Consider the following 16,800-nt stretch of genomic DNA (forward strand, 5'->3'; position numbering starts at 1 on the left):
CTGTGGCTTGTTACTGGGACGGCTTTTGCTCACAGTAACACAACGTTTCCTGCACTCGGCTCTGAAACCCAGGCTGAGGTAACCGGTCACTCACCTGCCACGCGGAGGAGCCGCCACCATGAACCACGCATCAGTACACTGCTATGGCAAAATCCGCTCCCACGCCCGAATATCCAGGGAGTTAGTTTGACGTCATTTGATGAAATGGAGAAAAAAAAATGGAAAAAAAAAAAAAAAGAGCCGACAGGTGATTGCCCAGTATTTGCTGATGAAGCAACAGGCTGATTTTGATGTTAAATTTCTAAAATAACTAAAACACCCCTATGTTGACAACACAGTCACCCTGTGCTACCACAAGCAGGAGGAGCAAGGCAGGCTTCGGGGAAGGTGAGGTTCAGGTTTGTGCCTTGGTATTTCCTCACAAACCTAAATCACAAAACAGGGGAACTTAGATACTTTTTATCAGAGAGGCAGGGACTATGGTTGCTCCAGGCAGTCTGTCATGAAATACACATGGGAGCTTGCAATAAAGTTCCCAAATGAAACAGACAAATTACTATATTTAAAGAGGGGGAAAATTATCTCTGAGGTTTTCAGATAGCTGATGAATCCTCAGTAGAGATTAACTAATTTATCCCTCCTGAGATTTTTGTCTTGCCTGTTAAGTCCTTCCATCTTTCCCTACTTTTGCTTTAAACACCCTCTCGCTTATTGGCAGCAAAGATTTCATCACAAGCTTCCATCTGGAATTTTTATTCTTCACATCACTATTCCTCATGTCCTGTTTGCGATCAGACTATAATCTCTGTTGAACACTGTCTCCAAAACACTCACTGTATAAAAGATCAATAGAGTTATTCTGCCATTAGTGCAAAACCTGCAGTATATGGTTTCAGGTAAAAAACTTTGGTTGATACTCTCATGCTTATTTGTACCCAACAATTTCATTCCTGATAGTTTAGCATCCTCTCCTAGTACTCAAATCCATAGGGCTGTATTTATGACATACAATGTCAAAAAGTAAAACACAAGATGAACATTATTTGGCATCAGAAACATATAAAAGTAGCACAGCAAAACAGTGTGTAGAGTAACAAGAAAATCGCAAAAAATTAAATTACTAAAGCACATCTTTATTTTGCAATTAAACAATTAAGATCCACAAGTAAACTATATATATATTTCAAGTCTGTACCTAGAACAACTATTTGTCAACTGAAATTAAATATATCCACAAAATATGCATAACAGCATTTTTTCACATAATAGAATGAAATTTTACTTAAGACTAAAACAAGACTTGTTAAATGTTAATTAGCATATTTATCCTGGGAACTGCTGGTTTTCGGTAGAAGTTAGTGTATCATTTTAATGGCAAGAAATTTCATTTTATCAAAATGAGAACAAATACATAAGGCCCTTTAAAGCATACAGTAGCTGCAGTGACAAAAGCTGAATTTATTTTCACATTGTCCAGTGTTGACCAATTTCAAGTTTCCAACATTTTCAATTAATCACCCTGGCTGTTTAGCCAAGATGTTGCATTTAGTTGTGGTTTGTTTTTTTTTTTTTCCTCCCCCTCCCTCATGTGCTTTTAAACAAATTTATAGGCAAAAGTCAACTTAGGGGAAGAACCTTCCCATCCCCCCAACATTAATAAAGATACACAAGAGTTAGTATATAACAAAAGAGCTATTCAACTCCGAGATGATTTACTTCACACTTGCAGTCCATCATTCAGCAGTACGAAACTGAGATGAAATTTGGCAACTGAAAGCCGCAGCTGGAAATGCAAATCAATTACCAGAAGTAACTAGCAAAAAATATTGCCACCATCTGATTGTTAATAACGATCTACATAATATTCTTCCCTTTATATTTACACACAGTATAGCACCTGTTACAGAAAACCCCCAAACCTTACACAAACAGCCCTGCCAAATTGACTGGTTAAAATGGGATCACTGGTAAACAAACCAAAGCAAATGGAAAACAAATCCAGATATGCTGGATAAAATACAACCTTTGTTTTCTTACCTTAATTTTCCTATAAGATTATTATGGGTTGTTACTGTGGTACCCCAATGTACTGAAATAATTGCACTGGATCTTTTATAGTCTAGTCTTTGTGGATATATTCTAGTTAAAGAAAACAACAGCTTAATGTAAACTGTTTAACCCTTTCACTCATGTCTTAGGCCCCTGGCCTAGGAGTAAAAGGGTGACAACTTCTTTAAACTTCGTTGTGCATTACCTTTAGTTATCAAAATTCAAATAAGTTAAGTAAAAAAAAATACTGATTTCCAGGTAATTGATCTAATGTTAAAAATAATGCTTAGCAGAAACATTTACAGTAAACATACCTAATCTGCAGCTAGCTGAGAGAGATCACAGAGTTAAAATTACAAGTACCCTGTAGTTTCTATTTGCACCTTTTTTTTTTTTTTTCAAATGCAAGGCTTTATATTCTTTTTAAAACAGGAAAACTGAGATGATAGAATTATTAATACCTTATTAATATCCATTTTCTGACAATCCCTCATAAATACATGAACAACAAACCAGAAATGGTTGGAACAATAGAAAGCATTCGTACCAGGGTGTAATCTGAATAATCTCTGTACAGAGACCCATTAAACATCTCTCTCCAAACCCTATTCATTTTGTCCAATAGTTCAGTCAGTAGTAAGCATGAAATAAAGTGCTACTATTCAAACATCAAAACACTTTGAAAAAAATTACCCTTTAAAAAACATAAGCTTGCTAAATACAAAATAACACAACCAACAAACTGTCAGCCAGTCTGCAAAACCATAGTTCATGCTATAGCAGACTAGAATGCTAGATATTTTAGTGGCAAGTTTTGTTTTAAATGAGGCTACTTGTTGAAAGAAATCAAAAAGTCCTATATTTTTAATTGAAAATTTCAGCATTTTTTTTATAAAGTGATTTTTCTGCAGTTTTTACCACTGAGCTCTCAATCAGTACAACATGCCAAAGCCAACAATCAAGAGCTTACAGCTTACGCACCAGTTAAAAACTTGTAGCTAGAGAAGCCCTATGAACTGGAAAGATGCATGCTCATGGTAACAGCCAGCACAGAGGTAGAATCCACTGATAACAAGCTGGCCTCCTTTGCAGACCACTAAACAAAAACGCAAAAAAAATAATAAAATCAGTTTCAATTTATAACTGCAGTGGGATAATACAGACTGGACAGAACAGTTACACTGAAACAAACAAACCATTTTCCCCTTGTAACAGCTTCCCAATCAACACTCATTATAATCCCTGCAATTTCATGCAAGATCCACATCTAATCAATGAATATCTTTTTACCAGATTTTGATTTTGGATCCTAGCACTAAAAGTAATGGAAAAGAGCTTTTCCGGTCTCAAGAGAAAAGGTGGGTACTTAAATTCACAAATACACCCAGGCAAGTGGGAACCCAAGATGTGAGCTACCAAAAGACTGCAACTGACATTAGAGGGCATCATTCCTGCACTTTGTGGAAGTCCAAATATGCAAAATTTTAATTTGGATGATAACCCAATCCCTCCCTTTATCCTTAGGGCTGAGGGTCTTGAAGATTACCTGCATAGTAGCCCTACAGTCAAAACTACAGCATACACATTGTACAACCTGCTTTGGGAATTGGTGGATCCATAGTTTTTCATGCTCATGCTAATTCCCTGAGCCATCAAACATCACCCACACACCTGCACACACACTGCAGAAGCATAGAAATATCACACAGTTCAGCTCCAGCAACTCCATGCCAGACCTTCCCTACCTCCCGTCTCCCTGGGCAGTGCAACTGCAGCAGGTCCGCTGCATTTTGGCCCTTCTATGGGTACCACAAAGCTTTTTGGAAGGTGTCCAGGGAAAGCTGCCGGCTACACAGGTTCCGCAACAAACTCCTCATGTTCCTGTATCTCCCAACTGCTTTCTCACCATTTCTCTAATAGATGGCGTGCCAGACTGTAATCAGATACGCTATAAGTGGTACCGCTTTACCTATATGGGACATAAGCTTTCAAGACTTAACAGAGAAATGCGGAAGAAACATCCGATAGCATTAAATCTAGTGAGAAGAAAACCCCACAGGCTTCCTATTTTTCATAACTGGGAAAAATATATAAAAATAAAATGCATAAAAGCAGTATTTTACTGCTTAAGACTTGCAAGTTATTTTAAATAACAAATGCTTCCAAATTCAGCATAAATGAATTCTTCAGCTCAGTTATCTGGTATATCTAAAGCAGTATTTCTCAGAGTGGATTGGCTGACAATCTGTAGGTGGTTTATTAATCAACACCTGCATCTTACTTCATATCTAGCAAAAATAAAAAATGCCCCCAAAACACTCAAAGCCCCCACTAGAGCCCCATGTCTTTCTACTAAAAAAACCCTTAAAAATCCACTTTAAACAAGAGATGGTAGTGGTAGTTTTCAATCCGAACCTAACAGGAAAACAAAAGTCTTAACATTATACATTGGCACAAAATTGTCAGAATATTGCTCTTATTTACAATGAATATTTCTTTTTTTTTTCTTTTTTTCTTTTTTTTTTAAACTGGATTCGTACAATGGAAGTGTTACAAACATACTCTTTCCCACACCCACCCAATATTTTTCCTAATCAAATGGTATGAAAATAATTATTCATAAAATCCAACAGTCATAACACCAATCACATATAGGTCTATAGGTCATTATGTCTGAAAGATACATTCATGTTTTGTACAGCATGAAACATACAAAAACTTCTTTTAAAAACCCTTAAGGATGATACAGATCTTCATAACCCAAAGTAAAATATTTAGCAGTTCAGCTTTTTTTGGCCATATAAAAATATTTTAAAGGCCATTTATACCACAACAGGTAGGAACATTTGAACAAATGATTTATGGTGCAGAAAGGCTTCAATGCTATTCTCTTTCCCTTTTATTTCTCTTTATTTTCAATCAGTTTTTGGTTACCACTATCCTGGATTTGGAGAAGCCAAAAAGCCACTGAGTCCCTGATGGCCAATTATCTAAGAATAGTTACTTTTTTCCAATTTTTTTCCCAGTGCAACTAGTTATATACATTACAAATCAGTTTAAGTCAGTGCAGAGCAGGATTTTGAAGAGAGCAATTATTTTTGCCTCTGTTTGTAATCGAAGCAGTAATGACAGATGACCGATACATATCCCACACTTAATTGTGGTATAAATGGGTCTTTTGAACTCAAATTGCTTTGGCAACTTTACATAAGAATATTTAAATATGTGACATACCAACACTATATAATGTTGCTATAAACTCCATTTCAGTTTTCCCTCCGAATAAAAGGGCAAATGCTACTTTCATTTACAACTTGAAGAAAATTTATTTCAATAAAATGGATTAATTATAAGTGCTGAGTTTAAAATAACCTTCCAACTAGCCAGCATCTCAGCTAATAATCTCATCACATGGAAGTTAAAGAAGAATTCTAAAGAAGAATTTTGTTTTGTTGCAAATGGCTTTAAATAAAACTGAGATTAAAGCTACCTTATTTCTCTTTTTCAGTTTATCAGATCCAGAGATTCTTGTAAGATTAATTTTTCACTGAGGGATAATATTGATTTAAGCATCAAACCTAGAAATGTAAGTAACAGGGCCACAGGCCACCTAATATTATTTTGTTTTCTAAAAATATTTAAAACTCTATCTTCCATTTGGCATTGTGGTTCACATTTATCACTGAAGTCATAAGCCAGGATTTCACTTTGTCTGAATCCCTTCTCATTTAATAGTTCATAGCTGATCTCTTTCAAATGTCCATAGAACACAGTATATTATATAATATAATTCTTTGATAGTTAAAAATTATTTAGTGTAGAACTTTCCATTTTAATTCTATGCTCTATATAGCTTACAACAAGATTTACTGGATAAACATTTTCAGGAAACCAATACAATAAATTAAAACTTTTAAATAGAGGGTACAAAGTTATGTTGTCACAGGGCAGTCAAAGAAGTGACTGATTTTTTTCTTACAGTATATTACACTGGATACCTTGCTTCTGACTTGTTTTTCCTATACCGGAAAAATGTTAAAAAACTGGGACATTTATGTATCTTTAGAACGAGTTCAGATACTGTATCAGACAGATATTTCTTACACATCTTCTACCAAATTAAATAAGAAGCAACCCATATCAACTGGAACAATTTTGCACAAGCATAACAGAAGGGGACTGGGGTCACTATGGAATTAAAATAAAGTTCTGGGAAAACCTCATAGTGTTCTCCTCCCTTCCCCCCACTCAAACAATTAAATAAAAGGCAGACCTGTACGAACATGGCTTGAAATCAACTATGAGGACTTAATTGGTTAAGAGATGATGGAACTAAATCACATCTGATTGTAAGTTCAACTTAATTATCAGTGCTGTTAAAGAGTTATGTTCTAATCAAGTAAGACAGCTATTCTCAATAGAAGGATAAAACATTGTATCAGTTCCTAATGACCTACCAGCATTTCATAGTAAGCTGCTAGTAAGTTACTAGTTGGAAGGAATGAAGGAATGTGTCAGATTTTTCACATAGTTACAATACAGCAGCATACAATGCTCATTCATTAAGTTGGCAGAGGTGCTTTTGCTACCGAGAATAGCACACAGGTACTTGTATAAGGAAAGAGGGAATGGTATTTCCATGACCCCTTGCGGTAACACATTCCAAGCACCAAGGGCCGTTTTTAAAATCTGAACCCATTAAGATAAATATGACAGGACAATACCACCCCCACAGAATCATGAGTGCCTTTCACTGGATGTACGCTGTAAGTCTCAAGGCACTTAAGGGGTTAAGACATAATGCATGCACTAGTTCCCATCACGTACTCTTGTCACACGAATCAGAATACACCAGTGTATGACACACAAGCTGTGTCAAAGAAATGCTGTTTATTTTTTTATTATTATTTTTATTGTTATCATTATTATTATTTTGTACAAGATGCTGGTAAGTGGGCATTATGCAGCTACTGCTGGGTTAACACAGACGCCAGCTTTCCTCTAATAACCAGCTGGTCTCTAGTAAGGGTGTAGGACAAAGTGTGCTGCATCAGTAGGCAGTGTGTATCTATCTAGTATCGGCAATATTGCTAATGTTGTAAAAAACAAAACAGTGAGATTCTGTACATAGTAAATAAACCTAGCACTGGAAAAAGACCATGGCTTAGTGTAATTTTTCATTTGTTTTTCATTTTAAGAGACACGGGTGTAAAACAGAGTGAAATAATTCCAAGCCTTGTTTGTAGCAATTCAACCAGAAGCGCAGTATATGGCACTACAATGAAATATCGTAGATTACCCTGAACACAATTAGTTCTTTCAGTTTATGGTTTGTTTGGAGCAAAGCACGAAAATAAAGTCTTCAAACATATGAAGGTTAGAAGAGTTTCAGAGACTGATTTTGTTTCAACGTAAAGTGCAACAGTGCTGAAGTTTTCAAAGTCCTTTGTCAATTCTTTGCTGTACTTCACTATCATTTCCTGCAAGCAGTAACACGGCACGAAGAATGCTGCCAGTTCATTATAGAGGACACGATTCCTCAATTGATATCCTATGTTTTTTTGCTCTTTACTTATGCAGTGATGGTTGTAAAGGTTTAATAAATCCTTCTTCATACACCTTCAAAATAGCTTCACATACAAATCTATATTGACTCTGAAAAGGAAAGCAGATTCAGTAAATTGAAAAGAAATGTAATTGAAGCATGTCATTTGGAAGCAGAAAAGGACTCTAAGATTTCCCCATCCCATTCTCTTTGACAGGCCAAGAACTGTGCTTCAAAGTTACTTTAGGAAGCACAAAGCAACAGGAACTTTATATTAGAACATCTTGCTTCTCAGCAGAAAAATGGGATGAATGGCATATTTGAAATACATACCAAAAGTCATACCCACAAAAACAGCACTATTATTACAACATCACTTATTTTGCAGTCTTCTGCTCTTCATTTCACTGCTGAAGTTTCACTGACCTGAGGTTTCCATGCACTTGGGATTTAGAAGACATAGTTTCAAAGCACTTTTTCATACATGAATTCTGGCATGTTAGTGGCACCTCCGTCTCAGAATTTCATAAAGAAGAAAATTGTTTCATGTTTTAAAAAGCCAGAAGTCCAGTTTCTAAACATTATATAATGTTTTAGATATTTAATACATTTAGCCAATGCATTCAAGTCTCGCACCTGCATACACAGACATCAGTAATATTTTGTTTTACACAAATAATAGTTAAAAAACCCAAATAGTAATCAAATTGGAATATAATGAAAATAAAATTAAATAAAATCACTATTTTGTAAGAGACCATGACTAACACTGAATACTGCATAACAGTGTATATGCTGGTCAGAAAGCCAGAATGCTTTCATTTTCAGTGTCCTGGAATATCCCTCTGCATGGAGTGATTAGTGATGTCAGATCTTAAATGGGCACAGTAACAGATTTAGTAACAGAATCATTATTTACTGTATTGTTGCATGGATATTAAAATAGTTAAATTTATACATATTTGTGTAAAATACTTATTTTGCTTCCAGTGCTACCGAAGGAGACTTTGCACTCTCCAACAGACACCCACCCGTAGGGCCATCTTGTGGTCACTGAACGAATCTTTCAAGATACACAAAATCGGGAAGAGCGTGCCAAAGCAGAAATTGTAATCGCTGATCTTTATGAAATCTTAAAGAAAAGCACTTTAAGTCTTCTATTATCCTTTCTCCCTCTGATGCAGTAAACGCCTGAGTTTCACCGAAGTTACACCCCTTACCACTGCACATCCTACATTTACTAATAAAACTCTCTTCCTCTCTACTACGTATGCTAGACAGATATGCTATTCATACTGTATAGTCACTGCAAACAGCAAGAGACATCCTTTGTTATTTTTCACGTATGGTCATCATCTTCCTCATCTTTCCTAGCTAGCTAAATGATACAACTTTTTTTTAGGGGAACATGAATACTAGACAGCAGCATTGAATGACAGATGACCTAGAAATGGATGCCCATGTGTACTTTTTGCCAGTCTGAATACTCTCTGAAGAGCACAAAAGGTTTATTCAAATTTGATTAGAGGAATAGCAGCAGGGACATCAAAATTAATACAGTAACTACCTACCTTCAGGTAATTGTGGGAGAGATTTAATACTGTCCCTAGTCCCTTTCCTCTTTCAAAATACTTTCTCTTTAAATTATATATCCTATGAGTAAACTATAAAACTAATTACTGATTCAAAAAAAGTTGAACTGTTCAAAGCTTGGAACAATCAAGACTCCAAGCCCTTTTTTTTTTTTTTTTTTTTTTTTTTTTAATAAAAAGACAACATAGACCAATCTTTTAACCCTTTTTAGGTATTTTTTAAAAATGTAAACACAAACTACCCTCAGAGATATGCAACATCTGACTGATACAAATAAAATGTTTCTAAATCTGTTCTAAAACTTTTAGAGTTCTGAAATATCATACATTAAAGCAACATTGCAATTATCTCAAAAATCTCCAAATATTATAGCTCCAGGAAAAATTCCAGCATCTTAAGACGTATCAGATGTGAAGGCACCAAAAGAATCCTGGTAGCAAGTCACTTTTTTTCTTTAGACTAAACTTAAAGTTACTTTGATATATCTCACATCAGATTTAATTACACTGATTTTTAAAAATATTATTTCTCTCATTATTTCCCTTTAAGTCACTACAGGGCAGAGTTAAGGCTTGTTGGGTTTTTTTGCCTTAATTATAATGAAATCACTGAATTGCATCACTGAAGATGTTTCTTGCGTGTCTTCAGTCTTTCTGTTTTTACCTTTTAACGCTACTCCCATTCTTAACACCTGGAATGAGACTCCTGCTTTCTCTGCTGAGTGATTTTTACACTACCAAAAATTGGCTCTTTTTGATATGAATTGCTGGGTATTTCTGAATCAGCTGCTGCTTTTTTCAAGGTTTATTTGTAGAAATTTAAAGAATTTTTCCTTTCCAATAACCTCAGCAATTTACTCCTGCCTGGAGCCAAGGCTACAGCTACACTGGGTAAAGATGACCTCTGTGCAATATGACCAAACAGCAAGTAGATTAAAAATCCATCTAATGATACGACTAGGTAATAGGAAATTATTCTTCTGCAACAGAACAGCAAGTATGATACTCACAGGTGTTTGGATCATCATGGCTCTTTGATCTCTCATGGTTCTTACAATATCTAATGGATAAACAGGCTGATTGCACTCAATGAGACACATAGCTGTCTCCATAGTGATAAGAACTCCTGTCCGTCCAATCCCAGCACTGAAAAAAGCCAACAAAAACCCCAAAATGGAAAGTGAAACAAAGTGTCTGGAATATAGTTCATACTTAAAGACCTTCCTTCTCAAGAATTCTCAATGAGTGATAGTTATGATTCCCATAATACTAATAGGGTTAGACAGATTGTGTCACTGGAAGCCTCCATCCTGCTTGAACAGAGGAAAAAAAAAATCAGTGCAGAATTGTCAATCCTTTGGAGACTGTCTTAACCCAGCCTTTCACTTGAGCAGGATTTACAAACAAGTATCTGTTCATACCATATTATAAATCATACTGATATCCAGATGATTACAAAACACAGAGATTCCTAGCATACACTGTGCGCTTGGTGTCAATTTGACCATTACTGGAATGACGGTCACTAGAATGTTGGGCTGGCTTGATGAAACCATGTTCATGTTCTTGAAGTGATCCATACCTTCATATTTCAGAATAAGGAATAGAACAATTACTAGAAACCTTTGGAGGATGACAGTAATGATAATTTTCTTAATATTAAAAAGTACTAGAGATCTAACTTGTGTAGCTTGAAAAGGAACATGTAATAGCAATCCCATCCAATACAAGGAAGAACCGCATCATATACATCTCAGAATGGAAAAATGTCTAAGAGAGCCTACACGAATCATCTTTAGCTTAAAAACACGTCTACAGATTCATCTGCATTGTTTTACATATATATACACTTTTCCACAAATAGCAATCCTTAAACAATTGAATTTTTAACCTTGAACTTGATTATCAGCTTCAAATTCAGATTCTTCATATTCAAGAAAATTGTTGCACTTTTGAAATAGAAAACCAATGTTTCTCCATATTTGAAGACAAGACCAAATCCATATTTTCAATACCCAACACCTTCTCAACTCAGCTAGTATTTCAGTCTATAAATGAAAGTGCTTCTAAATTAATTAATATAAACATTCCAAGCTTTGAAACTTAATTGTTCTGATTTTGAAGCATAACTTCTAATTAACCCTGGCCAATCTACTACTTTAAATCTTTGCCCAGAAGGTGGCATTAAAACTACTATATATTTCAGGGATGCCATGAGAATTTTATGACAAGAGATCAATGTGCTGGTTATATGCGATTATTCAATAGTGGTTTATATGTATAGAATTTATATGCAGAATGGTTTACCAAACCCAAACAGGAGCAGTATCTGTTCAAAGAACCTAATGACTCATTTTACAACTTCAAAAGATTCAAAGAAGGGCAACAACAACGGAAAGTGTGATAGTTTCCATATAATAAATATGAGGTAGAGTAGGACTTTTCAGCTTGGAAAAATAAGTCACTGACTAGTGGAGGGGAACACTGACACAGGACATGAAAATCACGAAAGACATGGACAGGATGGGTGGCTCACCATCACACCTAGACAAAAATTAGAAACTGTTCAACTGAACTAGTAAGAGCCTTGTGAAAATAAAAACACATGAACACAAGCTTAGAAATTCATGTTTTAAGTAGTTCAACATAACAAAAACCTTTCCAATTTCTTAAAGGTTTTGTTGCTTTTTATCTTTCTGGGTTTTTTGGTTTTGTTTTTAAACTACGATTGCACAAAAGAATAGTGTGCTCTACTAGCTACTTGGATTTCCCACACTAAAGCTGGTGGCTTAGTTCTGAAAACAAGTTTCACCATTTTGTTGTACTAATGCCTTGTCCTATTACACTGAACAGATGTTAAAAATAGTGTGTACGCACAATAGAGAAGAACCCTGGGCTCCTTCAGCTTGACTAACTAGTGGAATTTGGTTATGTTTCCCAACAGCCACCAAGTTAGGTCAATTAAGTAAATCATGTTGAACTGTGATATTCTGTCTCTTCTGTGAAAGATTAAACTGTTATCAATGTTGGTACTGAAATTATCTGTGGAGCTGAATTGATGACTCATTGAGATGAATGAAACTGTTCATACTCTCCAAAGTTGTTCTGCCAGTGTCTCTGCATACTTGCCCACTTTATATTGTACAAGTTGTATTTGTTTGATATTTTCATTATTTGCTCACAACAGTATCAACCAGAAGAACATCAATAATGAAAGTTAAAGAGCAATATAGTATCATTTAAGACAGTGGCATTCTGCTACTGGTTTCCATAGTTAATAAAATATACCCTGACATATATTTCAGCGAAAAGCAAGCAAAACCAACTAAATACAATTTCTGATACACAAAGCATTAAAAAGAGAAAACATTTTTCTTTCATCTTCTTCAATAAATACCTTCTTTACTTGTGGATTACATAGTCTTTAAACTTATTTTATCCCTTAAAACTCTCAGCTTGTCTCTGAAACAGGAACAATGCACACCTGACTCAGGAACAATGACTGGGGAGTAATCAGGAATTTAGAGTTCAAATTTATTCACAGAACTGTTCATCAAGAATTGGTATAGCACATGTTCATTTGAAGACATTTGGCATTATGGATTATTATAGTTTACTAATCAGGTGTTTTAAAGGATTAAGATTTTCGAATTTACTATAGGATTGTAGAATGCTATTATTAACTACTTGACAAGAAAAACAAAAACCACATTTCATATGTACATAAAAATCTGATAAGAGTTATTTTAATTTATGACACAAGTAAATTGTTGAGGAAAATGTGTCATCTTAATGTATGTATCAAAATATCATGTAGCCTAAGACTGCAGACTTGAAAGTGTCTTTTATTTAATCATTGCATATACCACCCACAATTTCTGCTATGGATTATTTATACAGCTATTCTGGAGTTTCGTAGAACAGTCACCATGAGGAAAGGATTCCTCAGTATCTTTTGACATTTCCCAGAATTATTACACAGACTGTTAGACAAGCATTTAAAGTGTAAACAAAAAAAAAGTCCCAAAACAACATCCCTGCACAGCTCAATGTATGTAGATACTCAGTTTTTCTTATTGAAATGTGATACAATTTTCAGTAATTATTTAATTTAAATGTCATCCCCAAAGTAGATACAATTAAATGTTTATTTCCACAAAAAAGCACAGAAAAGATATTTGATGATAAATAATTTTAGTTGGGAAAAAATGGATACCTGCAATGAACAACAACAGGTTCCTCTCTGCCAGCCCTCTTCTTTCGCACAAGACACACAAAATCCAGGAAATCGCTGGAATCATCAGGAACCCCATGATCAGGCCATGCTATATACTGGATTTGGGTTAATTGGCGGCTTTCCTCTTTCTAAGCAGAAACATGAAATTTATTCAACATTAAATCAGGTCCCATTAAAAAAAAATAAAGCAAAAAAAAAAATTAAAAAAGTATCAATGGTACATTTACAGCAACTCGTACTCGTCATAGAGGTGGCTTCAGGCAACTAGTAGCACTTTATTAGTGTTAAATATTTCTCATCCCAGATTTTAGATTTTTCTTTTTTTCTTAAAAACAAAAAAGGCAATCCACAAATGTTTGCATTTTCAACAGGTTAAAAAAAAAATACATGCCATGTAATAGCAAAGCAATTCAAGGATATCAATGATGTATCTGAACACTAGATGCACAAGAAGGTGATCAAATTTTTAGCAAAACTAATTTAACAGAAAAAGGAACTCTTACTAGATCAAATGACAGAATTGGGGTAGGGTGGGGAGAGGCAGTACTTTCAGACATAAAATCTTTCCTTCAGACCCCATGTGAACAGCAGCATTGTCTTGGCTTTATCTGCATCTCAATTTTATCCAGTGTACTAAACTACACAGAAGATGCAAAATCACTGTTTTCTACTTCCTCCTGCCCCTTGCTCTACTAACACAATCTGCCTCTGGTTAGCGGAGAAGACAGGCCTTAAAATCAGTATAAAAGTAGCATTTCAAAGAACAGGAGTTACTGCACTTTAAACAACTTCTAGGCACAGAATAATTTTGAGAGATTCCACTACTGATAACAAATAAGCAAATGTCTCAACAGGACACAGGGAAGGAATTTTAACTCCAAACTGACTAAAAGGCAGCTCTATACACCCAGCATCTCAGCTGGTAGCCCAAACAGTGAGAAATGAGTACATGAACTAAATTCCAGATACTCATTTCCAAACTCTTCTGAGATTGAAATGCTGGCTAAGGAGTCTCTGAAAACTACAGATGCCCTGAAAATCATGCAATGCACGTTTGAGAAGGTCCTTGTTTACATGTAGCCACCAATCCCAATTCATCTTTCTCTCAGCAGGATTTATCTTCCATCTACTTGCATGTACCCTTCATGATGGAATTGTTAAGAACTCTTTGCCTCTACAAAGACAGATTTTTAGTTGCAATAATGAAATACCTCTACGGTCTCATGTTTTGAAAATATCAAGGGAATCACAAGTTTCTCAACTTCTTTAATTACTCTTTTTCTTTGGCTAGGGCATGAAAGACACCAACAAAGACTTTTAAGACAAATAATACATCTTTAGTGTGATTTAAATCCCATTAATATGATTATGGAAACTGAATCTTTGTGCTATTTTGCTAGAAAAAGTTTTTTATCATTCTATAAGCAGATTTTATACTATAAGTACGTGGCAGTATGAGTATTTTTCTAAAGGCTTCTAGAAATAAACACTTATGTGGATACGCCGCAAAGTTGAAAAGAAAGTCTGAACAGGTTTTAGCTAGTCTGTGAGGTTTCCACAGTTTAATACTTAAAAATATATTATTATTTTACCTCTAGATTAGTCAATGTCATTTCTCGAAAGACATAAGCAGGATTTCCTTCTTCTGAATGGCAGGTAATCTGGAAATTCCCATATGATGAGCTTCCTGATGGCTCTGGCCAGTACTGATGGCATTTAACCTAAGGTCAACACATTTTTAAAGATGCCTGTGTTTAAATTCACAGCATATTATTTTCATTCTCTCCAGTTCCTTATGCCTTTGTTAAAGACTATTTTGATCGTTTTGTAATAACTATTAATTTACTTACCAAATTGACTGTGTTACTTAATTGTTTATAAAACAAGGTATCACAGAGATTTCCTGGTTCTCTTTTCAAGAGAACACATGCACCAGCTCTTGAGGTTAGTTTAACTGAAGATGGATGCCTTTAACTTTTGTTACAATTTAAAAAGAAAAAAGTATATCTATAAATATTCCATCTTAAGACTTGAGTGAAAAAGATGCTGCTTTATAAACATTTCTGACCTCCAAAATCCTAATCTAATTTTCTCAAAGCACATTTATATGAGAAAAGAACAAAGGGGGGAAAAAAAGGTGACAAGCAAAAATAAAAATTGCTAAACTAATGCAGAAATCAGGGGGATGCAGATGGTAGACTTCAAAGGTTCTTGGTCAAGTCATCAAATGTGAATGAATACTTCAAACACTAAAGTTTTCAGATATATTGCTTAAATGCCTAATTACAGAGGTCATTTCAGCTCAAGTGTACTTTTATTTTTCCAACCCACCTGGCGATTCTTTAAAAGCAGCCAGATTTGCAGACTTCCTGCTCCACTGAGACATCCTGGCATGCAGTGGGATAGTGATGTCAGTAGCCTCATGATCAGCTTTAGAGCAGGGAGTCTGCCTATGGGTATAAGACAGATAAGTCCTTTTATTTCATTATTAAGCAGCTCTCCGAAGAACTCCACAAATATCATTACTGAAGGGGTGGGGGAACCTCAGAGAACTGCTATTGCAAGTCTGTTCTTAGCAGATCTGCAAAGAAAACTTAAATTAAAAGGGCACTTGTACTGAAATTCCCTCTAATCATGTTTATTTGGAGCAGGCAGCATCATGCAAACATTGAGTCACTGAAAAAACGTTTAAAAACACTGCAATTGTGCATCAATTATTTTAATTAGAGAGGCCTGACCTCCCAGCAAATATATGGTTATTAAAAAGTTAGAATATATACAGACAGCTGAACTACAGTCTGAACTGATCAGAACACCTACAACCTACTATAAATCTATCTTCAAAAGAAAACCTGAATGTGGAGAAATTTCATTAAACTACTATGCCAGACCATCATTTCTGTCCACACGCTCAATCAGCCAGTGCTACTGTCAATGCTCCAGACTATAAACCCAGTAACTCTGGAACTCCACTGTGTGTATGACCACATTTGATTGTTTTGCCTGTCTCCAAAGGACAAAGCTACATAATAAACAAAGCTATTAAGGAGAAGCTATAGCTCAAAAACGGTACAAAAAAACAAACCACAAAATACACCCAAGGCCTTTTACAGCACTATACACGATTATTTTTAGTAATTTATAACTCCAATTACTTCATTACCAGTACTCTCTTTTTACACATTTTTGTATGAAAATGACTTAAAGGACAATGACTCTTTCATATGATTAAACAGATGGTTATATCCACAGAAGAAGATTTTATGAAAAATTTTAGCTTTCAGGCTTATCAAGGATTCTCTTAAAGACAGCCACCCAGGCATGGGATCTTAACACACTACAGAGCTGTGTTAGGCTGCCTTAAAAAATTAATCTCT

At 35.1% G+C, this 16,800-nt stretch overlaps 2 protein-coding genes across 3 annotated transcripts in view; both read right to left on the bottom strand.

The window, feature by feature from the left end:
- Nucleotides 1-136, bottom strand: part of EPB41L5 (erythrocyte membrane protein band 4.1 like 5) — a 56,710-nt gene extending 56,574 nt beyond the window's left edge. Inside the window, exon 1 of the mRNA XM_040602856.1 lies at nucleotides 95-136. Within this exon, the coding sequence (XP_040458790.1) occupies nucleotides 95-131 (37 nt within the window). The 5' untranslated portion in view covers nucleotides 132-136. The remainder of the gene's footprint in view (nucleotides 1-94) is intronic.
- Nucleotides 137-1,112: 976 nt separating this feature from the next.
- The window catches only part of PTPN4 (protein tyrosine phosphatase non-receptor type 4), a 118,281-nt gene continuing 102,593 nt past the window's right edge, over nucleotides 1,113-16,800 (bottom strand). The window contains exons 24-27 of one of the 2 annotated variants that reach the window (XM_040602694.1): nucleotides 15,016-15,144; nucleotides 13,403-13,551; nucleotides 10,197-10,332; nucleotides 1,113-7,704 (exon numbers count right to left, since the gene is read on the bottom strand). In XM_040602694.1, coding sequence (XP_040458628.1) covers nucleotides 7,618-7,704; nucleotides 10,197-10,332; nucleotides 13,403-13,551; nucleotides 15,016-15,144 — 501 coding nt within the window. In that variant the 3' untranslated portion in view covers nucleotides 1,113-7,617. Of the gene's footprint in view, nucleotides 7,705-10,196; nucleotides 10,333-13,402; nucleotides 13,552-15,015; nucleotides 15,145-15,754; nucleotides 15,874-16,800 lie in introns of those variants that run through there. The other variant, XR_005829217.1, reaches the window with a different exon arrangement.

This window comes from Falco naumanni, chromosome 8 (assembly GCF_017639655.2).
Source record: "Falco naumanni isolate bFalNau1 chromosome 8, bFalNau1.pat, whole genome shotgun sequence".
NCBI classification, from domain to species: domain Eukaryota; kingdom Metazoa; phylum Chordata; class Aves; order Falconiformes; family Falconidae; genus Falco; species Falco naumanni.